General features: G+C 44.4%; 1 protein-coding gene across 9 annotated transcripts in view; it reads left to right on the forward strand.

Moving 5' to 3' along the window:
* The window catches only part of LOC110512159 (probable JmjC domain-containing histone demethylation protein 2C), a 268,260-nt gene that overhangs the window by 182,657 nt on the left and 60,503 nt on the right, over positions 1-25,100 (forward strand). For 8 of the 9 annotated variants that reach the window (XM_036959745.1, XM_036959751.1, XM_036959749.1 and 5 more), the window contains 2 exons: positions 14,303-14,538; positions 16,480-19,622. In XM_036959745.1, the coding sequence (XP_036815640.1) occupies positions 14,303-14,538; positions 16,480-19,622 (3,379 nt within the window). The remainder of the gene's footprint in view (positions 1-14,302; positions 14,539-16,479; positions 19,623-25,100) is intronic. The other variant, XM_036959750.1, reaches the window with a different exon arrangement.

Here is a 25,100-nt window from a genome sequence, read left to right on the forward strand (position 1 = left end):
TAGTAGGTAGGGGATATCCTAGTTATAGGGGATATCCTAGTTATAGGTTATGTTAGTAGGTAGGGGATATCCTAGTTATAGGGGATATCCTAGTTATAGGTTATGTTAGTAGGTAGGGGATATCCTAGTTATAGGTTATGTTAGTAGGTAGGGGATATCCTAGTTATAGGTTATGTTAGTAGGTAGGGGATATCCTAGTTATAGGGGATATCCTAGTTGTAGGTTCTGTTAGTAGGTAGGGGATATCCTAGTTGTAGGGGATATCCTAGTGAAAGGTCATGTGAGTAGGTAGGGGATATCCTAGTTATAGGGGATATCTTAGTTATATGTTCTGTTAGTAGGTAGGGGATATCCTAGTTATAGGTTATGTTAGTAGGTAGGGGATATCCTAGTTATAGGGGATATCCTAGTTATAGGTTATGTTAGTAGGTAGGGGATATCCTAGTTATAGGGGATATCCTAGTAATAGGTTATGTTAGTAGGTAGGGGATATCCTAGTTATAGGGGATATCCTAGTTGTAGGTTCTGTTAGTAGGTAGGGGATATCCTAGTTATAGGTTATGTTAGTAGGTAGGGGATATCCTAGTTATAGGGGATATCCTAGTAATAGGTTATGTTAGTAGGTAGGGGATATCCTAGTTATAGGTTATGTTAGTAGGTAGGGGATATCCTAGTTATAGGTTATGTTAGTAAGTAGGGGATATCCTAGTTATAGGGGATATCCTAGTTATAGGTTCTGTTAGTAGGTAGGGGATATCCTAGTTATAGGTTCTGTTAGTAGGTAGGGGATATCCTAGTTATAGGGGATATCCTAGATATAGGTTCTGTTAGTAGGTAGGGGATATCCTAGTTATAGGGGATATCCTAGTTATAGGTTCTGTTAGTAGGTAGGGGATATCCTAGTTATAGGGGATATCCTAGTTATAGGTTATGTTAGTAGGTAGGGGATATCCTAGTTATAGGGGATATCCTAGTTATAGGTTATGTTAGTAGGTAGGGGATATCCTAGTTATAGGTTCTGTTAGTAGGTAGGGGATATCCTAGTTATAGGTTCTGTTAGTAGGTAGGGGATATCCTAGTTATAGGTTATGTTAGTAGGTAGGGAATATCCTAGTTATAGGGGATATCCTAGTTATAGGTTATGTTAGTAGGTAGGGGATATCCTAGTTATAGGTTCTGTTAGTAGGTAGGGGATATCCTAGTTATAGGGGATATCCTAGTTATAGGTTCTGTTAGTAGGTAGGGGATATCCTAGTTATAGGGGATATCCTAGTAATAGGTTATGTTAGTAGGTAGGGGATATCCTAGTTATAGGTTATGTTAGTAGGTAGGGGATATCCTAGTTATAGGTTCTGTTAGTCTGGGTCTGGGTCTGAACCTGTCTGTCTCTCTGGATCTGAACCTGTCTGTCTCTCTGGATCTGAACCTGTCTGTCTCTCTGGATCTGACCCTGTCTGTCTCTCTGTCTGGGTCTGACCCTGTCTGTCTCTCTGGGTGTCTGACCCTGTCTGTCTGTCTCTCTGGATGTTGTTGGACTGACCCTGTCTGTCTGAGTCTGACCCTGTCTGTCTGTCTGTCTGTCTGTCTGTCTGTCTGTCTGTCTGTCTGTCGTTGGACTGACCCTGTCTGTCGTTGGACTGATATCCTAGTTATAGGTTATGTTAGTAGGTAGGGGATATCCTAGTTATAGGTTATGTTAGTAGGTAGGGGATATCCTAGTTATAGGGGATATCCTAGTAATAGGTTATGTTAGTAGGTAGGGGATATCCTAGTTATAGGGGATATCCTAGTTGTAGGTTCTGTTAGTAGGTAGGGGATATCCTAGTGAAAGGTCATGTGAGTAGGTAGGGGATATCCTAGTTATAGGGGATATCTTAGTTATATGTTCTGTTAGTAGGTAGGGGATATCCTAGTTATAGGTTATGTTAGTAGGTAGGGGATATCCTAGTTATAGGGGATATCCTAGTTATAGGTTATGTTAGTAGGTAGGGGATATCCTAGTTATAGGGGATATCCTAGTAATAGGTTATGTTAGTAGGTAGGGGATATCCTAGTTATAGGGGATATCCTAGTTGTAGGTTCTGTTAGTAGGTAGGGGATATCCTAGTTATAGGTTATGTTAGTAGGTAGGGGATATCCTAGTTATAGGGGATATCCTAGTAATAGGTTATGTTAGTAGGTAGGGGATATCCTAGTTATAGGTTATGTTAGTAGGTAGGGGATATCCTAGTTATAGGTTATGTTAGTAAGTAGGGGATATCCTAGTTATAGGGGATATCCTAGTTATAGGTTCTGTTAGTAGGTAGGGGATATCCTAGTTATAGGTTATGTTAGTAGGTAGGGGATATCCTAGTTATAGGTTATGTTAGTAGGTAGGGGATATCCTAGTTATAGGGGATATCCTAGTTATAGGGGATATCCTAGTTATAGGTTATGTTAGTAGGTAGGGGATATCCTAGTTATAGGGGATATCCTAGTAATAGGTTATGTTAGTAGGTAGGGGATATCCTAGTTATAGGTTATGTTAGTAGGTAGGGGATATCCTAGTTATAGGTTATGTTAGTAAGTAGGGGATATCCTAGTTATAGGGGATATCCTAGTTATAGGTTCTGTTAGTAGGTAGGGGATATCCTAGTTATAGTTTCTGTTAGTAGGTAGGGGATATCCTAGTTATAGGGGATATCCTAGTTATAGGTTCTGTTAGTAGGTAGGGGATATCCTAGTTATAGGGGATATCCTAGTTATAGGTTCTGTTAGTAGGTAGGGGATATCCTAGTTATAGGGGATATCCTAGTTATAGGTTATGTTAGTAGGTAGGGGATATCCTAGTTATAGGGGATATCCTAGTTATAGGTTATGTTAGTAGGTAGGGGATATCCTAGTTATAGGTTATGTTAGTAGGTAGGGGATATCCTAGTTATAGGTTATGTTAGTAGGTAGGGGATATCCTAGTTATAGGGGATATCCTAGTTGTAGGTTCTGTTAGTAGGTAGGGGATATCCTAGTTGTAGGGGATATCCTAGTGAAAGGTCATGTGAGTAGGTAGGGGATATCCTAGTTATAGGGGATATCTTAGTTATATGTTCTGTTAGTAGGTAGGGGATATCCTAGTTATAGGTTATGTTAGTAGGTAGGGGATATCCTAGTTATAGGGGATATCCTAGTTATAGGTTATGTTAGTAGGTAGGGGATATCCTAGTTATAGGGGATATCCTAGTAATAGGTTATGTTAGTAGGTAGGGGATATCCTAGTTATAGGGGATATCCTAGTTGTAGGTTCTGTTAGTAGGTAGGGGATATCCTAGTTATAGGTTATGTTAGTAGGTAGGGGATATCCTAGTTATAGGGGATATCCTAGTAATAGGTTATGTTAGTAGGTAGGGGATATCCTAGTTATAGGTTATGTTAGTAGGTAGGGGATATCCTAGTTATAGGTTATGTTAGTAAGTAGGGGATATCCTAGTTATAGGGGATATCCTAGTTATAGGTTCTGTTAGTAGGTAGGGGATATCCTAGTTATAGGTTCTGTTAGTAGGTAGGGGATATCCTAGTTATAGGTTCTGTTAGTAGGTAGGGGATATCCTAGTTATAGGTTATGTTAGTAGGTAGGGGATATCCTAGTTATAGGGGATATCCTAGTTATAGGGGATATCCTAGTTATAGGTTATGTTAGTAGGTAGGGGATATCCTAGTTATAGGGGATATCCTAGTTATAGGGGATATCCTAGTTATAGGTTATGTTAGTAGGTAGGGGATATCCTAGTTATAGGTTCTGTTAGTAGGTAGGGGATATCCTAGTTATAGGTTCTGTTAGTAGGTAGGGGATATCCTAGTTATAGGGGATATCCTAGTTATATGTTTTGTTAGTAGGCAGGGGATATCCTAGTTATAGGTTATGTTAGTAGGTAGGGGATATCCTAGTAATAGGTTCTGTTAGTAGGTAGGGGATATCCTAGTTATATGTTCTGTTAGTAGGTAGGGGATATCCTAGTTATAGGGGATATCCTAGTAATAGGTTATGTTAGTGGGTAGGGGATATCCTAGTTATAGGGGATATCCTAGTTATAGTTATGTTAGTAGGTAAGGGATATCCTAGTTATAGGGGATATCCTAGTTATAGGTTATTTTAGTAGGTAGGGGATATCCTAGTTATAGGTTCTGTTAGTAGGTAGGGGATTTCCTAGTTATAGGTTATGTTAGTAGGTAGGGGATATCCTAGTTATAGGTTATGTTAGTAGGTAGGGGATATCCTAGTTATAGGGGATATCCTAGTTATAGGTTCTGTTAGTAGGTAGGGGATATCCTAGTTATAGGGGATATCCTAGTTATAGGTTCTGTTAGTAGGTAGGGGATATCCTAGTTATAGGGGATATCCTAGTTATAGGTTCTGTTAGTAGGTAGGGGATATCCTAGTTATAGGGGATATCCTAGTTATAGGTTATGTTAGTAGGTAGGGGATATCCTAGTTATAGGTTATGTTAGTAGGTAGGGGATATCCTAGTTATAGGGGATATCCTAGTAATAGGTTATGTTAGTAGGTAGGGGATATCCTAGTTATAGGGGATATCCTAGTTGTAGGTTCTGTTAGTAGGTAGGGGATATCCTAGTTATAGGTTATGTTAGTAGGTAGGGGATATCCTAGTTATAGGGGATATCCTAGTAATAGGTTATGTTAGTAGGTAGGGGATATCCTAGTTATAGGTTATGTTAGTAGGTAGGGGATATCCTAGTTATAGGTTATGTTAGTAAGTAGGGGATATCCTAGTTATAGGGGATATCCTAGTTATAGGTTCTGTTAGTAGGTAGGGGATATCCTAGTTATAGGTTCTGTTAGTAGGTAGGGGATATCCTAGTTATAGGGGATATCCTAGATATAGGTTCTGTTAGTAGGTAGGGGATATCCTAGTTATAGGGGATATCCTAGTTATAGGTTCTGTTAGTAGGTAGGGGATATCCTAGTTATAGGGGATATCCTAGTTATAGGTTATGTTAGTAGGTAGGGGATATCCTAGTTATAGGGGATATCCTAGTTATAGGTTATGTTAGTAGGTAGGGGATATCCTAGTTATAGGTTCTGTTAGTAGGTAGGGGATATCCTAGTTATAGGTTCTGTTAGTAGGTAGGGGATATCCTAGTTATAGGTTATGTTAGTAGGTAGGGGATATCCTAGTTATAGGGGATATCCTAGTTATAGGTTATGTTAGTAGGTAGGGGATATCCTAGTTATAGGTTCTGTTAGTAGGTAGGGGATATCCTAGTTATAGGGGATATCCTAGTTATAGGTTCTGTTAGTAGGTAGGGGATATCCTAGTTATAGGGGATATCCTAGTTATAGGTTCTGTTAGTAGGTAGGGGATATCCTAGTTATAGGTTATGTTAGTAGGTAGGGGATATCCTAGTTATAGGTTATGTTAGTAGGTAGGGGATATCCTAGTTATAGGGGATATCCTAGTAATAGGTTATTTTAGTAGGTAGGGGATATCCTAGTTATAGGGGATATCCTAGTTATAGGGGATATCCTAGTTATAGGTTATGTTAGTAGGTAGGGGATATCCTAGTTATAGGTTATGTTAGTAGGTAGGGGATATCCTAGTTATAGGGGATATCCTAGTAATAGGTTATGTTAGTAGGTAGGGGATATCCTAGTTATAGGTTATGTTAGTAGGTATGGGATATCCTAGTTATAGGGGATATCCTAGTAATAGGTTATGTTAGTAGGTAGGGGATATCCTAGTTATAGGTTATGTTAGTAGGTAGGGGATATCCTAGTTATAGGTTATGTTAGTAGGTAGGGGATATCCTAGTTATAGGGGATATCCTAGTTATAGGTTATGTTAGTAGGTAGGGGATATCCTAGTTATAGGTTATGTTAGTAGGTAGGGGATATCCTAGTAATAGGGGATATCCTAGTTATAGGTTATGTTAGTAGGTAGGGGATATCCTAGTTATAGGGTATGTTAGTAGGTAGGGGATATCCTAGTTATAGGGGATATCCTAGTTATAGGTTATGTTAGTAGGTAGGGGATATCCTAGTTATAGGTTATGTTAGTAGGTAGGGGATATCCTAGTTATAGGTTATGTTAGTAGGTAGGGGATATCCTAGTTATAGGTTATGTTAGTAGGTAGGGGATATCCTAGTTATAGGGGATATCCTAGTTATAGGTTATGTTAGTAGGTAGGGGATATCCTAGTTATAGGTTATGTTAGTAGGTAGGGGATATCCTAGTTATAGGTTATGTTAGTAGGTAGGGGATATCCTAGTTATAGGTTATGTTAGTAGGTAGGGGATATCCTAGTTATAGGGGATATCCTAGTTATAGGTTATGTTAGTAGGTAGGGGATATCCTAGTTATAGGTTATGTTAGTAGGTAGGGGATATCCTAGTAATAGGGGATATCCTAGTTATAGGTTATGTTAGTAGGTAGGGGATATCCTAGTTATAGGTTATGTTAGTAGGTAGGGGATATCCTAGTTATAGGGGATATCCTAGTTATAGGTTATGTTAGTAGGTAGGGGATATCCTAGTTATAGGGGATATCCTAGTTATAGGGGATATCCTAGTTATAGGGGATATCCTAGTTATAGGGGATGTTAGTAGGTAGGGGATATCCTAGTTATAGGGGATATCCTAGTAATAGGTTATGTTAGTAGGTAGGGGATATCCTAGTTATAGGGGATATCCTAGTTATAGGTTCTGTTAGTAGGTAGGGGATATCCTAGTAATAGGTTATGTTAGTAGGTAGGGGATATCCTAGTTATAGGTTATGTTAGTAGGTAGGGGATATCCTAGTTATAGGGGATATCCTAGTTATAGGTTATGTTAGTAGGTAAGGGATATCCTAGTTATAGGGGATATCCTAGTTATAGGTTATGTTAGTAGGTAGGGGATATCCTAGTTATAGGGGATATCCTAGTTATAGGTTATGTTAGTAGGTAGGGGATATCCTAGTTATAGGTTATGTTAGTAGGTAGGGGATATCCTAGTAATAGGGGATATCCTAGTTATAGGTTATGTTAGTAGGTAGGGGATATCCTAGTTATAGGTTATGTTAGTAGGTAGGGGATATCCTAGTTATAGGGGATATCCTAGTAATAGGTTATGTTAGTAGGTAGGGGATATCCTAGTTATAGGGGATATCCTAGTTGTAGGTTCTGTTAGTAGGTAGGGGATATCCTAGTTATAGGTTATGTTAGTAGGTAGGGGATATCCTAGTTATAGGGGATATCCTAGTAATAGGTTATGTTAGTAGGTAGGGGATATCCTAGTTATAGGTTATGTTAGTAGGTAGGGGATATCCTAGTTATAGGTTATGTTAGTAAGTAGGGGATATCCTAGTTATAGGGGATATCCTAGTTATAGGTTCTGTTAGTAGGTAGGGGATATCCTAGTTATAGGTTCTGTTAGTAGGTAGGGGATATCCTAGTTATAGGGGATATCCTAGATATAGGTTCTGTTAGTAGGTAGGGGATATCCTAGTTATAGGGGATATCCTAGTTATAGGTTCTGTTAGTAGGTAGGGGATATCCTAGTTATAGGGGATATCCTAGTTATAGGTTATGTTAGTAGGTAGGGGATATCCTAGTTATAGGGGATATCCTAGTTATAGGTTATGTTAGTAGGTAGGGGATATCCTAGTTATAGGTTCTGTTAGTAGGTAGGGGATATCCTAGTTATAGGTTCTGTTAGTAGGTAGGGGATATCCTAGTAATAGGTTATGTTAGTAGGTAGGGGATATCCTAGTTATAGGTTATGTTAGTAGGTAGGGGATATCCTAGTTATAGGGGATATCCTAGTTATATGTTCTGTTAGTAGGTAGGGGATATCCTAGTTATAGGGGATATCCTAGTAATAGGTTATGTTAGTGGGTAGGGGATATCCTAGTTATAGGGGATATCCTAGTTATAGTTATGTTAGTAGGTAAGGGATATCCTAGTTATAGGGGATATCCTAGTTATAGGTTATTTTAGTAGGTAGGGGATATCCTAGTTATAGGTTCTGTTAGTAGGTAGGGGATTTCCTAGTTATAGGTTATGTTAGTAGGTAGGGGATATCCTAGTTATAGGTTATGTTAGTAGGTAGGGGATATCCTAGTTATAGGGGATATCCTAGTTATAGGTTCTGTTAGTAGGTAGGGGATATCCTAGTTATAGGGGATATCCTAGTTATAGGTTCTGTTAGTAGGTAGGGGATATCCTAGTTATAGGGGATATCCTAGTTATAGGTTCTGTTAGTAGGTAGGGGATATCCTAGTTATAGGGGATATCCTAGTTATAGGTTATGTTAGTAGGTAGGGGATATCCTAGTTATAGGTTATGTTAGTAGGTAGGGGATATCCTAGTTATAGGGGATATCCTAGTAATAGGTTATGTTAGTAGGTAGGGGATATCCTAGTTATAGGGGATATCCTAGTTGTAGGTTCTGTTAGTAGGTAGGGGATATCCTAGTTATAGGTTATGTTAGTAGGTAGGGGATATCCTAGTTATAGGGGATATCCTAGTAATAGGTTATGTTAGTAGGTAGGGGATATCCTAGTTATAGGTTATGTTAGTAGGTAGGGGATATCCTAGTTATAGGTTATGTTAGTAAGTAGGGGATATCCTAGTTATAGGGGATATCCTAGTTATAGGTTCTGTTAGTAGGTAGGGGATATCCTAGTTATAGGTTCTGTTAGTAGGTAGGGGATATCCTAGTTATAGGGGATATCCTAGATATAGGTTCTGTTAGTAGGTAGGGGATATCCTAGTTATAGGGGATATCCTAGTTATAGGTTCTGTTAGTAGGTAGGGGATATCCTAGTTATAGGGGATATCCTAGTTATAGGTTATGTTAGTAGGTAGGGGATATCCTAGTTATAGGGGATATCCTAGTTATAGGTTATGTTAGTAGGTAGGGGATATCCTAGTTATAGGTTCTGTTAGTAGGTAGGGGATATCCTAGTTATAGGTTCTGTTAGTAGGTAGGGGATATCCTAGTTATAGGTTATGTTAGTAGGTAGGGGATATCCTAGTTATAGGGGATATCCTAGTTATAGGTTATGTTAGTAGGTAGGGGATATCCTAGTTATAGGTTCTGTTAGTAGGTAGGGGATATCCTAGTTATAGGGGATATCCTAGTTATAGGTTCTGTTAGTAGGTAGGGGATATCCTAGTTATAGGGGATATCCTAGTTATAGGTTCTGTTAGTAGGTAGGGGATATCCTAGTTATAGGTTATGTTAGTAGGTAGGGGATATCCTAGTTATAGGTTATGTTAGTAGGTAGGGGATATCCTAGTTATAGGGGATATCCTAGTAATAGGTTATTTTAGTAGGTAGGGGATATCCTAGTTATAGGGGATATCCTAGTTATAGGGGATATCCTAGTTATAGGTTATGTTAGTAGGTAGGGGATATCCTAGTTATAGGTTATGTTAGTAGGTAGGGGATATCCTAGTTATAGGGGATATCCTAGTAATAGGTTATGTTAGTAGGTAGGGGATATCCTAGTTATAGGTTATGTTAGTAGGTATGGGATATCCTAGTTATAGGGGATATCCTAGTAATAGGTTATGTTAGTAGGTAGGGGATATCCTAGTTATAGGTTATGTTAGTAGGTAGGGGATATCCTAGTTATAGGTTATGTTAGTAGGTAGGGGATATCCTAGTTATAGGGGATATCCTAGTTATAGGTTATGTTAGTAGGTAGGGGATATCCTAGTTATAGGTTATGTTAGTAGGTAGGGGATATCCTAGTAATAGGGGATATCCTAGTTATAGGTTATGTTAGTAGGTAGGGGATATCCTAGTTATAGGGTATGTTAGTAGGTAGGGGATATCCTAGTTATAGGGGATATCCTAGTTATAGGTTATGTTAGTAGGTAGGGGATATCCTAGTTATAGGTTATGTTAGTAGGTAGGGGATATCCTAGTTATAGGTTATGTTAGTAGGTAGGGGATATCCTAGTTATAGGTTATGTTAGTAGGTAGGGGATATCCTAGTTATAGGGGATATCCTAGTTATAGGTTATGTTAGTAGGTAGGGGATATCCTAGTTATAGGTTATGTTAGTAGGTAGGGGATATCCTAGTTATAGGTTATGTTAGTAGGTAGGGGATATCCTAGTTATAGGTTATGTTAGTAGGTAGGGGATATCCTAGTTATAGGGGATATCCTAGTTATAGGTTATGTTAGTAGGTAGGGGATATCCTAGTTATAGGTTATGTTAGTAGGTAGGGGATATCCTAGTAATAGGGGATATCCTAGTTATAGGTTATGTTAGTAGGTAGGGGATATCCTAGTTATAGGTTATGTTAGTAGGTAGGGGATATCCTAGTAATAGGGGATATCCTAGTTATAGGTTATGTTAGTAGGTAGGGGATATCCTAGTTATAGGTTATGTTAGTAGGTAGGGGATATCCTAGTTATAGGGGATATCCTAGTTATAGGTTATGTTAGTAGGTAGGGGATATCCTAGTTATAGGGGATATCCTAGTTATAGGGGATATCCTAGTTATAGGGGATATCCTAGTTATAGGGGATGTTAGTAGGTAGGGGATATCCTAGTTATAGGGGATATCCTAGTAATAGGTTATGTTAGTAGGTAGGGGATATCCTAGTTATAGGGGATATCCTAGTTATAGGTTCTGTTAGTAGGTAGGGGATATCCTAGTAATAGGTTATGTTAGTAGGTAGGGGATATCCTAGTTATAGGTTATGTTAGTAGGTAGGGGATATCCTAGTTATAGGGGATATCCTAGTTATAGGTTATGTTAGTAGGTAAGGGATATCCTAGTTATAGGGGATATCCTAGTTATAGGTTATGTTAGTAGGTAGGGGATATCCTAGTTATAGGGGATATCCTAGTTATAGGTTATGTTAGTAGGTAGGGGATATCCTAGTTATAGGTTATGTTAGTAGGTAGGGGATATCCTAGTTATAGGGGATATCCTAGTAATAGGTTATGTTAGTAGGTAGGGGATATCCTAGTTATAGGGGATATCCTAGTTGTAGGTTCTGTTAGTAGGTAGGGGATATCCTAGTTATAGGTTATGTTAGTAGGTAGGGGATATCCTAGTTATAGGGGATATCCTAGTAATAGGTTATGTTAGTAGGTAGGGGATATCCTAGTTATAGGTTATGTTAGTAGGTAGGGGATATCCTAGTTATAGGTTATGTTAGTAAGTAGGGGATATCCTAGTTATAGGGGATATCCTAGTTATAGGTTCTGTTAGTAGGTAGGGGATATCCTAGTTATAGGTTCTGTTAGTAGGTAGGGGATATCCTAGTTATAGGGGATATCCTAGATATAGGTTCTGTTAGTAGGTAGGGGATATCCTAGTTATAGGGGATATCCTAGTTATAGGTTCTGTTAGTAGGTAGGGGATATCCTAGTTATAGGGGATATCCTAGTTATAGGTTATGTTAGTAGGTAGGGGATATCCTAGTTATAGGGGATATCCTAGTTATAGGTTATGTTAGTAGGTAGGGGATATCCTAGTTATAGGTTCTGTTAGTAGGTAGGGGATATCCTAGTTATAGGTTCTGTTAGTAGGTAGGGGATATCCTAGTTATAGGTTATGTTAGTAGGTAGGGGATATCCTAGTTATAGGGGATATCCTAGTTATAGGTTATGTTAGTAGGTAGGGGATATCCTAGTTATAGGTTCTGTTAGTAGGTAGGGGATATCCTAGTTATAGGGGATATCCTAGTTATAGGTTCTGTTAGTAGGTAGGGGATATCCTAGTTATAGGGGATATCCTAGTTATAGGTTCTGTTAGTAGGTAGGGGATATCCTAGTTATAGGTTATGTTAGTAGGTAGGGGATATCCTAGTTATAGGTTATGTTAGTAGGTAGGGGATATCCTAGTTATAGGGGATATCCTAGTAATAGGTTATTTTAGTAGGTAGGGGATATCCTAGTTATAGGGGATATCCTAGTTATAGGGGATATCCTAGTTATAGGTTATGTTAGTAGGTAGGGGATATCCTAGTTATAGGTTATGTTAGTAGGTAGGGGATATCCTAGTTATAGGGGATATCCTAGTAATAGGTTATGTTAGTAGGTAGGGGATATCCTAGTTATAGGTTATGTTAGTAGGTATGGGATATCCTAGTTATAGGGGATATCCTAGTAATAGGTTATGTTAGTAGGTAGGGGATATCCTAGTTATAGGTTATGTTAGTAGGTAGGGGATATCCTAGTTATAGGTTATGTTAGTAGGTAGGGGATATCCTAGTTATAGGGGATATCCTAGTTATAGGTTATGTTAGTAGGTAGGGGATATCCTAGTTATAGGTTATGTTAGTAGGTAGGGGATATCCTAGTAATAGGGGATATCCTAGTTATAGGTTATGTTAGTAGGTAGGGGATATCCTAGTTATAGGGTATGTTAGTAGGTAGGGGATATCCTAGTTATAGGGGATATCCTAGTTATAGGTTATGTTAGTAGGTAGGGGATATCCTAGTTATAGGTTATGTTAGTAGGTAGGGGATATCCTAGTTATAGGTTATGTTAGTAGGTAGGGGATATCCTAGTTATAGGTTATGTTAGTAGGTAGGGGATATCCTAGTTATAGGGGATATCCTAGTTATAGGTTATGTTAGTAGGTAGGGGATATCCTAGTTATAGGTTATGTTAGTAGGTAGGGGATATCCTAGTTATAGGTTATGTTAGTAGGTAGGGGATATCCTAGTTATAGGTTATGTTAGTAGGTAGGGGATATCCTAGTTATAGGGGATATCCTAGTTATAGGTTATGTTAGTAGGTAGGGGATATCCTAGTTATAGGTTATGTTAGTAGGTAGGGGATATCCTAGTAATAGGGGATATCCTAGTTATAGGTTATGTTAGTAGGTAGGGGATATCCTAGTTATAGGTTATGTTAGTAGGTAGGGGATATCCTAGTAATAGGGGATATCCTAGTTATAGGTTATGTTAGTAGGTAGGGGATATCCTAGTTATAGGTTATGTTAGTAGGTAGGGGATATCCTAGTTATAGGGGATATCCTAGTTATAGGTTATGTTAGTAGGTAGGGGATATCCTAGTTATAGGGGATATCCTAGTTATAGGGGATATCCTAGTTATAGGGGATATCCTAGTTATAGGGGATGTTAGTAGGTAGGGGATATCCTAGTTATAGGGGATATCCTAGTAATAGGTTATGTTAGTAGGTAGGGGATATCCTAGTTATAGGGGATATCCTAGTTATAGGTTCTGTTAGTAGGTAGGGGATATCCTAGTAATAGGTTATGTTAGTAGGTAGGGGATATCCTAGTTATAGGTTATGTTAGTAGGTAGGGGATATCCTAGTTATAGGGGATATCCTAGTTATAGGTTATGTTAGTAGGTAAGGGATATCCTAGTTATAGGGGATATCCTAGTTATAGGTTATGTTAGTAGGTAGGGGATATCCTAGTTATAGGGGATATCCTAGTTATAGGGGATATCCTAGTTATAGGTTATGTTAGTAGGTAGGGGATATCCTAGTTATAGGTTATGTTAGTAGGTAGGGGATATCCTAGTTATAGGTTATGTTAGTAGGTAGGGGATATCCTAGTTATAGGGGATATCCTAGTTATAGGTTATGTTAGTAGGTAGGGGATATCCTAGTTATAGGGGATATCCTAGTTATAGGTTATGTTAGTAGGTAGGGGATATCCTAGTTATAGGTTCTGTTAGTCTGGGTCTGGGTCTGAACCTGTCTGTCTCTCTGGATCTGAACCTGTCTGTCTCTCTGGATCTGAACCTGTCTGTCTCTCTGGATCTGACCCTGTCTGTCTCTCTGTCTGGGTCTGACCCTGTCTGTCTCTCTGGGTGTCTGACCCTGTCTGTCTGTCTCTCTGGATGTTGTTGGACTGACCCTGTCTGTCTGAGTCTGACCCTGTCTGTCTGTCTGTCTGTCTGTCTGTCTGTCTGTCTGTCTGTCTGTCTGTCGTTGGACTGACCCTGTCTGTCGTTGGACTGACCCTGTCTGTCGTTGGACTGACCCTGTCTGTCGTTGGACTGACCCTGTCTGTCGTTGGACTGACCCTGTCTGTCTGTCTGTCTGTCTGTCTGGTTGTTGTTGTTGGACTGACCCTGTCTCTCTGGGTCTGACCCTGTCTGTCTGTCTGGTTGTTGTTGTTGGACTGACCCTGTCTCTCTGGGTCTGACCCTGTCTGTCTGTCTCTCTGGATGTTGTTGGACTGACCCTGTCTGTCTCTCTGGGTCTGACCCTGTCTGTCTCTCTGGGTGTCTGACCCTGTCTGTCTGGTTGTTGTTGGACTGACCCTGTCTGTCTCTCTGGGTCTGACCCTGTCTGTCTCTCTGGATGTTGTGGTACCAGAACACGGCCAGCCCTTGGCTACACCACCAGGTCCCTGTCTCCTCCTCTGACAGCCTGGACCAACTGAGCCACGTCCCGGTCCCCATCCGACCAGCCAGCGCCGACCCTCACCGGTCCGACCCCCATCCCCACCGTTCAGAACCACACCGCTCGGACCCCCACCGGCTCATCAAGATCAACCCCCACGCCAGCCCCCCTCTGCCACCGGCCAAGACCGCTGGAGATCTTCACAGGGAGTAAGTCTCAGTATTCAATTCAGCAGCTAACACACTCACACACTGACACACACACACTCACACACTGACACACACACACTAACACACTCACACACTGACACACACACACACACTGACACACACACCCTGACACACACACACACACACACACACTGACACACACACACTGACACACACACACACACTGACACACACACACACACTGACACACACACACACACACTGACACACACACACACTCACACACTCACACACTGACACACTCACACACTGACACACTCACACACTGACACACACACTGACACACACACACACACACACACACACACACACACACACACACACACACACACACACACACACACACACACACACACACACACAGTAGACACACACACTCATACAGTAGACACACTCACACACAGTAGACACTCACACAGTAGACACACTCACACAGTACACACTCACACACACTCACACACAGTAGACACACTCACACACAGTAGACACACAAACACACAGTAGACACACAAACACACAGTAGACACACAAACACACAGTAGACACACAAACACACAGTAGACACACAAACACACAGTGGACACACTCACACACAGTAGACACACTCACACACAGTAGACACACAAACACCCACACAGGGAATAGGGTGCCATTTGGGACCCCTGAATCCAGTCGCCTGACGTTAGTCAGAGAACATAGTTGTGCTCTAAACAGCAGTGAGACCAGTGTTCTGCTGTTATACACCATGTCCTAGTTATTCCTACTGAGGGCTGTTCTGCTGCTATACACCAGGTCCTAGTTATTCCTACTGAGGGCTGTTCTGCTGTTATACACCATGTCCTAGTTATTCCTACTGAGGGCTGTTCTGCTGTTATACCCCATGTCCTAGTTATTCCTACTGAGGGCTGTTCTGCTGCTATACACCAGGTCCTAGTTATTCCTACTGAGGGCTGTTCTGCTGTTATACACCAGGTCCTAGTTATTCCTACTGAGGGCTGTTCTGCTGTTATACACCATGTCCTAGTTATTCCTACTGAGGGCTGTTCTGCTGTTATACACCATGTCCTAGTTATTCCTACTGAGGGCTGTTCTGCTGTTATACACCATGTCCTAGTTATTCCTACTGAGGGCTGTTCTGCTGTTATACATCATGTCCTGGTTATTCCTTCTGAGGCCTGTTCTGTCTACTACTGTTGACCAGAGCCCTATTCCCTATATAGAACACTACTGTTGACCAGAGCCCTATTCCCTATATAGAACACTACTGTTGACCAGAGCCCTATTCCCTATATAGAACACTACTGTTGACCAGAGCCCTATTCCCTATATAGTGCACTGCTGTTGACCAGAGCCCTATTCCCTATATAGAGCACTACTGTTGACCAGAGCCCTATTCCCTATATAGAGCACTACTGTTGACCAGAGCCCTATTCCCTATATAGAACACTACTGTTGACCAGAGCCCTATTCCCTATATAGAGCACTACTGTTGACCAGGGCCCTATTCCCTATATAGAGCACTACTGTTGACCAGGGCCCTATTCCCTATATAGAACACTACTGTTGACCAGAGCCCTATTCCCTATATAGAACACTACTGTTGACCAGAGCCCTATTCCCTATATAGAACACTACTGTTGACCAGAGCCCTATTCCCTATATAGAGCACTACTGTTGACCAGGGCCCTATTCCCTATATAGAGCACTACTGTTGACCAGGGCCCTATTCCCTATATAGAACACTACTGTTGACCAGAGCCCTATTCCCTATATAGAACACTACTGTTAACCAGAGCCCTATTCCTTATATAGAGCACAACTGTTGACCAGAGCTCTGTGTGGGAATAGTGTACCATTTGAGATGTAACCTATGACTTCCTGTCTGGTCTGTAGTTGAATGTTTTTTATTTCTCTCCTCAGGGATTTGAAGGGTTTTGTGGATCCCATCAGAACCATCACTCTGGCCCACCTGAAGCAGGAGCAGGACCGCAGCAGAACCCCGACCGGGAAGGACAGTCACCTGCACCAGCTCTACCTGGAGGCCTATAATAAACAACAGCAGCAGAGGATGGCCCAGCAGCAACAACAGGAAGCAGGGCAGAGGGACCGGGCCAGTAAGTATAAGGAGGAGAACAGACGGATCCTCCAGGAGAGCATTGAGGTGGCCCCCTTCACCGCTAAGATCCGCTCCAGTGAGACCGACAGGGAGCCTAACCCCTACCCCCGGATCCCCTCGCTCCCCTCCCAGCCCCACCCCTACCCCCGGATTTCCTCGCTCCCCTCCCTGCCCCACCCCCAGCGCCCCCACCAGGAGAAGGAAACGGAGCCCCCTGCTGTAGACCTGTATCAGTTTAAACAGCAATCCCAGCACAGTCTCCCCCCCAGTAACTACTTCACTACCCTGTCCAACAGTGTGGTCAACGAGCCACCGCGTCTCTACCCCTCTAAAGAGCTCAACTCATACTTTGACAAGGTGAGCAGGGAGCAGGAGTCTGCAGCAGCCTCTAGTCTCTCTCATGGAGGAGGGGCAGCGTTCAGCTCCAAGTCCCTGTCCAAACCCCCTCCTCTCATCAAACACCAGGCTGATGGGGAGGGTCTGCTAGGGAAGATATCAGAGCAGCTGAACCAGCAGGTAAGCCTATCCAACATGCAGAGGTATCGTCTCAGTACCATAGTCAGCCCTGTTAGTCCAGACCTCTCGCCTTCCTCCAGTCAGAGCCAGACCCGAACCCACTGCCAGACCCAGAGTCAGACCCGAACCCACTGTCAGACCCAGAGCCAGACCCGAACCCACTGTCAGACCCAGAGCCAGACCCGAACCCACTGTCAGACCCAAGCCCAACTAAGGTGTATGCCAGCACTGCACCGTGCCCCCGTGTTCCACCCTCCTATCCAGCAGACACTGGACAGGAAGGAGGTGGGCTACGGCCGTTTGTCTCCACCCACCCTGACCCCCATCCAGCCAGTCAGCTCGGCCGGTAAGGTGTCTGAGCAACAGAAACCGCCCACCCTTCTGCCCGAGCTACGGGAGGTCAGCGCCGTGTGTAAGGGCGGGGCAGCGATGAACTCATCCGAGGTGTGGCGAGCCGGCGACTCTCAGAGCCACGACAAGCTGGGATGGCATTCTGAGAGGAGCCCCGGCAGGAAGCCTGGGGCCACCACGGCGTCTGTTATCGTCCGTCCCTCTACGTGTATAAAGTACGACGGCTCGCCAGGCGCCAAGACCTCTTCCTCGGCCAAGGACTCTCTGACGGGGAGGATGTTCCCAGGCGGCAGGCCTCAGACAGTCTGTCTGAAACTGGCCTATGAGAGAGACAGGGAGTCTGGAGGGAAGGTGATCCTGCCAAACACTAACTTGGAGGAGGCTGTTTGCGTGCAGCAGTACAATAACTTTATGAGAGTGTCCCAGTCTCAGGGAACCTTTCCAGTCTCCGTCTCGGCTGCTGCCAACTCTGTGTGCAATAGGAGTAGTGATGTGACTAGGGCAGTCTCCAACATGGCTCCCTACGGTGGGTTGAGTAGAAGACAAGAGAGAACCTACTGTGGGCCCAACACCTCCAGCGCTAGCAGGACAGAGAGCTGTGGCCCTCGGGGCAGGGCCTTCCACTCAGGGCCTGGGTTAGAACCAAGGGCCGAGCTCCAGCAACAGGAGGGGAGCTCCTCCAGAACCTCATCCCCCAACCTGCACCCCGGGCCCAGCCTGGCCAGCAGCACCCAGGCCTCTCCCAACCCCAGCCAGTCCTACTATGGGAGCTTTATCCATCTGAAGAAGCACAAGGCAGCGTTGGCAGCAGCCCAGCAATCCAGAGGTCCTAGCAGCAGCTCCAGTGGTAGTGGTCCCGAGAGCCTGATTGAGCCATCTAACAGTAAAGCTCTTCACATCTCCCCTCCACCTCCCCTTGCCTCGGCCTCAGTCCAGAACCACAGAACCACAGCAAGCCCAGGACCATATCAAGCAGGAGCTAGCCCCAGCCCTGGCCCCCTCCCCAATGGCCAGCCAGCCCAGATGAACCAGAGCCAGTCTCAACCCAACTACCACAAGCTGAAGAAGGCCTGGCTCACCAGACACTCAGAGGAGGACAGGAACATAAACACTATGATGAAAACAGAGGAGGCTGATAAGTCTGTTACCACCACTGTGAGCCCCTCTGTGTCCAAGTCTGTTACCACCACTGTGAGCCCCTCTGTGTCCAAGTCTGTTACCACCACTGTGAGCCCCTCTGTGTCCAAGTCTGTTACCACCACTGTGAGCCCCTCTGTGTCCAAGGCTGTTACCACCACTGTGAGCCCCTCTGTGTCCAAGGCTGTTACCACCACTGTGAGCCCCTCTGTGTCCATGTCTGTTACCACCACTGTGAGCCCCTCTGTGTCGAAGGCTGTTACCACCACTGTGAGCCCCTCTGTGTCGAAGGCTGTTACCACCACTGTGAGCCCCTCTGTGTCGAAGGCTGTTACCACCACTGTGAGCCCCTCTGTGTCCATGTCTGTTACCACCACTGTGAGCCCCTCTGTGTCGAAGGCTGTTAACACCACTGTGAGCCCCTCTGTGTCGAAGGTTGTTACCACCACTGTGAGCCCCTCTGTGTCCATGTCTGTTACCACCACTGTGAGCCCCTCTGTGTCAAAGGCTGTTACCACCACTGTGAGCCCCTCTGTGTCGAAGGCTGTTACCACCACTGTGAGCCCCTCTGTGTCTGAGATGGAGATGATCAAGCCTTGCACCGTCACTCTGATTGCCTCTACCTCCAGTGATGTGGAGATGAAGATAGAAGAGGTCAAAGGTCAGGAGGACAAGATGGCCGCTGAGGACAGGAATACGCGGCGTGGGAGCAAGAGGGTGTACGACCACGACTCGGCCTCAGAGAGCGGAGAGGACTCTGACGCCAGCGAGAGCAGCAAGCAGGAGCAGAGGGCGAAGAGGCAGCCCAAACCCACCTACAAGAAGAAACAGAACGACATGCGCAGGAGGAGAGGAGACGGAGAGAAAGATGAGGATGAGCTGAAACCCAACGGGATCTTTAGGAGCGCCAGGGAGAAGACCAAGCTGAAACTGTCCAGCAACAGTAAGTCTAGCATTAAAGGGACATTTCAAAATGTTTCAACTTCAGATTCACCCTCACCAGCACCACCCCAACACCGACATATCATCTCCACACCAACATATCATCACCGCCCCAACACCAACATATCATCTCCACCCCAACACCAACATATCATCTCCACCCCAACACCAACATATCATCACCACCCCAACACCAACATATCATCACCACCCCAACACCAACATATCATCTCCACCCCAACACCAACATATCATCTCCACCCCAACACCAACATATCATCTCCACCCCAACACCAACATATCATCTCCACCCCAACACCAACATATCATCTCCACCCCAACACCAACATATCATCTCCACCCCAACACCAACATATCATCTCCACCCCAACACCAACATATCATCTCCACCCCAACACCAACATATCATCTCCACCCCAACACCAACATATCATCACCACCCCAACACCAACATATCATCACCGCCCCAACACCAACATATCATCTCCACCCCAACACCAACATATCATCTCCACCCCAACACCAACATATCATCTCCACCCCAACACCAACATATCATCTCCACCCCAACACCAACATATCATCACCAACATATCATCTCCACCCCAACACCAACATATCATCTCCACCCCAACACCAACATATCATCTCCACCCCAACACCAACATATCATCTCCACCCCAACACCAACATATCATCTCCACCCCAACACCAACATATCATCTCCACCCCAACACCAACATATCATCTCCACCCCAACACCAACATATCATCTCCACCCCAACACCAACATATCATCTCCACCCCAACACCAACATATCATCTCCACCCCAACGCCAACATATCATCTCCACCCCAACGCCAACATATCATCACCACCCCAACACCAACATATCATCACCACCCCAACACCAACATATCATCTCCACCCCAACACCAACATATCATCTCCACCCCAACGCCAACATATCATCTCCACCCCAACACCAACATATCATCACCACCCCAACACCAACATATCATCTCCACCCCAACACCAGCATATCATCTCCACCCCAACACCAACACCAACATATCATCACCAACATATCAACACCAACACCAACATATCATCTCCACCCCAACACCAACATATCATCACCACCCCAACACCAACATATCATCTCCACCCCAACACCAACATATCATCACCAACACCAACATATCATCACCGCCCCAACACCAACATATCATCTCCACCCCAACACCAACACCAACATATCATCACCAACACCAACACCAACATATCATCACCAACACCAACACCAACATATCATCTCCACCCCAACACCAACATATCATCACCAACACCAACACCAACATATCATCATCACCAACCCCAACATATCATCACCACCCCAACACCAACATATCATCACCAACACCAACATATCATCACCACCCCAACACCAACATATCATCACCACCCCAACACCAACATATCATCTCCGCCCCAACACCAACATATCATCACCGCCCCAACACCAACATATCATCACCACCCCAACACCAACATATCATCTCCACCCCAACGCCAACATATCATCTCCACCCCAACGCCAACATATCATCTCCACCCCAACGCCAACATATCATCTCCACCCCAACGCCAACATATCATCTCCACCCCAACGCCAACATATCATCTCCACCCCAACGCCAACATATCATCTCCACCCCAACGCCAACATATCATCTCCACCCCAACGCCAACATATCATCTCCACCCCAACGCCAACATATCATCTCCGCCCCAACGCCAACATATCATCTCCGCCCCAACGCCAACATATCATCACCGCCCCAACGCCAACATATCATCTCCGCCCCAACGCCAACATATCATCTCCACCCCAACGCCAACATATCATCTCCACCCCAACGCCAACATATCATCACCACCCCAACGCCAACATATCATCACCACCCCAACGCCAACATATCATCTCCACCCCAACACCAACATATCATCACCACCCCAACACCAACATATCATCTCCACCCCAACACCAACATATCATCTCCACCCCAACACCAACATATCATCTCCACCCCAACACCAACATATCATCTCCACCCCAACACCAACATATCATCTCCACCCCAACACCAACATATCATCTCCACCCCAACACCAACATATCATCTCCACCCCAACACCAACATATCATCACCACCCCAACACCAACATATCATCTCCACCCCAACACCAACATATCATCTCCACCCCAACACCAACATATCATCACCATCCCAACACCAACATATCATCACCAGCACCATCCCAACACCAACATACCATTTCCAGCACCACCCCAACATATCATCTCCAGCACCATCCCAACACCAACATATCATATTCAGCACCACCCCAACATATCATCTCCAGCTCCACCCCAACACCAACAATTCTCCAGCACCACCCCAACATATCATTGCCAGCACCACCCCAACACCAACATATCATTACCAGCACCACCCAACACCAACATATCATCACTAGCACCAACATACCAGCACCACCCCAACACCAACATAACATCACCAACACCAACATATCATTACCAGCACCACCCCAACACCAGCATATCATTACCAGCACCACACCAACATACCATTTCCAGCACCACCCCAACATTACAACATTACCATACCTCCAGCACCACCCCAACATTACAACATTACCATACCTCCAGCACCACCCCAACATTACAACATTACCATATCTCCAGCACCACCCCAACATTACAGCATTACCATATCCTCAGCACTACCCCAACATTACAGCATTACCATACATCCAGCACCACCCCAACATTACAGCATTACAATATCTCCAGCACCACCCCAACGTTACAACATTACCATATCACTTCCAGCACCACCCCAACATTTCCATATCTCCAGCACCACCCCAACATTACCATATCACCTCCAGAACCATCTCAACATTACCATAATGCCAGCACCACCCCAACATTACCATATCACCTCCAGAACCATCTCAACATGACCATAATGCCAGCACCACCCCAACATTACCGTAATGCCAGCACCACCCCAACATTACCATATCATCTCCAGCACCACCCCAACATTACCATATCACCTCCAGAACCATCTCAACATTACCATAATGTCCGCGCCATCTCAACATTACCATATCTACTCCAGCACCACCCCAACATTACCATAAAGCCAGCACCACCCCAACATTACCATATAACTCCAGCACCACCTGACATTAACATGTGGAAGTGGTGCGTTTCTATGTCTCGTAGTAAGAAGATAGAGGGAAGATAAGTGTTTTCAATGACATCATCCAATTCGTAGCGAATGCCTCCTCACAATTAGTCAAATTACGTGATGCACACCGACGTTGTCATTGGGAACACTTCCTCTGTTTTACTGCAAAACATAGAAACGCACCATTTTCACCCGTGTTGACGTTGGGGTGGTGCTGGAGATGATGAACGTAAAGGTGTGTTTCTCTGTAAAAGTTTCCCTTTAGTAACGCATGCATAAAGACACACACGTAACTCTCCAATGAATATGATTTCAATTTCTAATAGCATTCTAACAAGGTCAACTCAGTCTCTCGGCTCATCATAGGTCAGCTGGCCTTATTTGATTATATATGTTATTATGATGGGTGTTTCTGTTTCTTACACCATGTGGATGTGAGCTGGCTGATGTTGTTATTGGTTCCCAAAGGGGAGAGGTGTATATACTCTGTTTGGAACATGAGACTATCACTAAACTCTCTCTCTGGACGTTCATTATTCAAGTTTGTTTTTTTTCTTCCTATTTTCCCGAATCACAAACCAATGAGTTCTTCTTAAATTTCCTTGAGCAATGTTCTCTTGGCAATCGTGTAGCGTTCTTTAGGAAGCTTGGTGTTTCCTATAGTGACTTCCTCTCCCGGATGCCCGTACCTCGACTGAGTCCTAGTTGTGGGACGCGGGGATTGACTGGGTCTTGTCTGCCTGGCCGTGGTGCATGCGGTAGCTGCCCACGCACAACCCGACTCCTCTGTGCTCTGTCGCCGGTTGCGACAAGGTACTCGAAGGGAGAGGTTCGATGGGTACTCCCGGCCGCCCGAGCGTGCCTCAGTCGGGCACCGCTTGCCTCTCTTTCTAGACTTTGTCGATGAAGGGTCCGGTCCCACCTCAGTGATCTGGTTGTGTACGGACTTTCGAGACCAGGCTAGCTAAACAAGCTCTGCATACCGTGCTAGCCAGGTTGGCCAACTCGCTGAAGCGAGCTAGCTACTGCTAGCTATTCCTGCCTCCCCACGGTGGAGTTGCGGTAGCTCTCTTGTTTAGAACACGTAGCGGTAAGCCTCTTGGTTATTCTATAAGGACCGTGCTACGGTCTAAGAGGCTAGCTAACCTAGCTTACACTAGATAGCTTCCAGCTATAGAACTTTTTCAGGATCTGAGGACCCATGACAAATCTTTTCAGTCTCCTGAGGGGGAATAGGCTTTGTCGTGCCCTCTTCATGACTGTCTTGGTGTGTTTGTTGTTGATGTGGACACCAAGGAACTTCAAGCTCTCAAACCTGTTCCACTACAGCCCCGTTGATGAGAATGGGGACATGCTCGGTCCTCCTTTTCCTGTAGTCCACATTCATCTCTTTTCTCTTGATCACGTTGAGGGAGAGGTTGTTGTCCTGGCACCACACGACCAGGTCTCTGACCTCCTCCCTATAGGCTGTCTCATCGTTGTCGGTGATCAGGCCTACCACTGTTGTGTCATTGGCAAACTTAATGATGGTGTTGGAGTCGTGCCTGGCCATGCAGTCATGAGTGAACAGGGAGTACAGGAGGGGACTAAGTACACACCCCTGAGGGGCCCCCGTGTTGAGGATCAGCTTGGCAGATGTGTTGTTACCTACCCTTACAACCTGGGGGCGGCCCGTCAGGAAGTCCAGATCCACATGCTTTTGTGAGGTTGTATCGCTTGGATGTCACTGCTCCCATTCTAGTGCACAGTGTGTTTACAGCTGGGACAGGAGAGGGTCGTTAGGCAGAGCGGTCAGCCATGGCCCGTTTCATTTAGTATTCGCTCGGTCCGGCTTGTGGCGCGATTCTTGTTCCCCATAGTTGTGTTGAACTGACAGAAAAGGAACAGAACGTTATGACTTACTACTGTTCCCTGAAGGAGGGTAACCAGGTACAACACCTGCGTCGCCTGGTTCTGGGCTCGGTGAAGAGCGGTACTGAAATGAAGGAATGAATTCAAGCCTCAAGGTTCTTGTTGTGCCTGGCCGTGCAGTCATGAGTGAACAGGGAGTACAGGAGGGGACTAAGTACACACCCCTGAGGGGCCCCCGTGTTGAGGATCAGCTTGGCAGATGTGTTGTTACCTACCCTTACAACCTGGGGATGGCCCGTTAGGGAACAGTAGTTATAGTCAC

The sequence above is a fragment of the Oncorhynchus mykiss genome, chromosome 23 (genome assembly GCF_013265735.2).
Source record: "Oncorhynchus mykiss isolate Arlee chromosome 23, USDA_OmykA_1.1, whole genome shotgun sequence".
NCBI classification, from domain to species: Eukaryota; Metazoa; Chordata; class Actinopteri; order Salmoniformes; family Salmonidae; genus Oncorhynchus; species Oncorhynchus mykiss.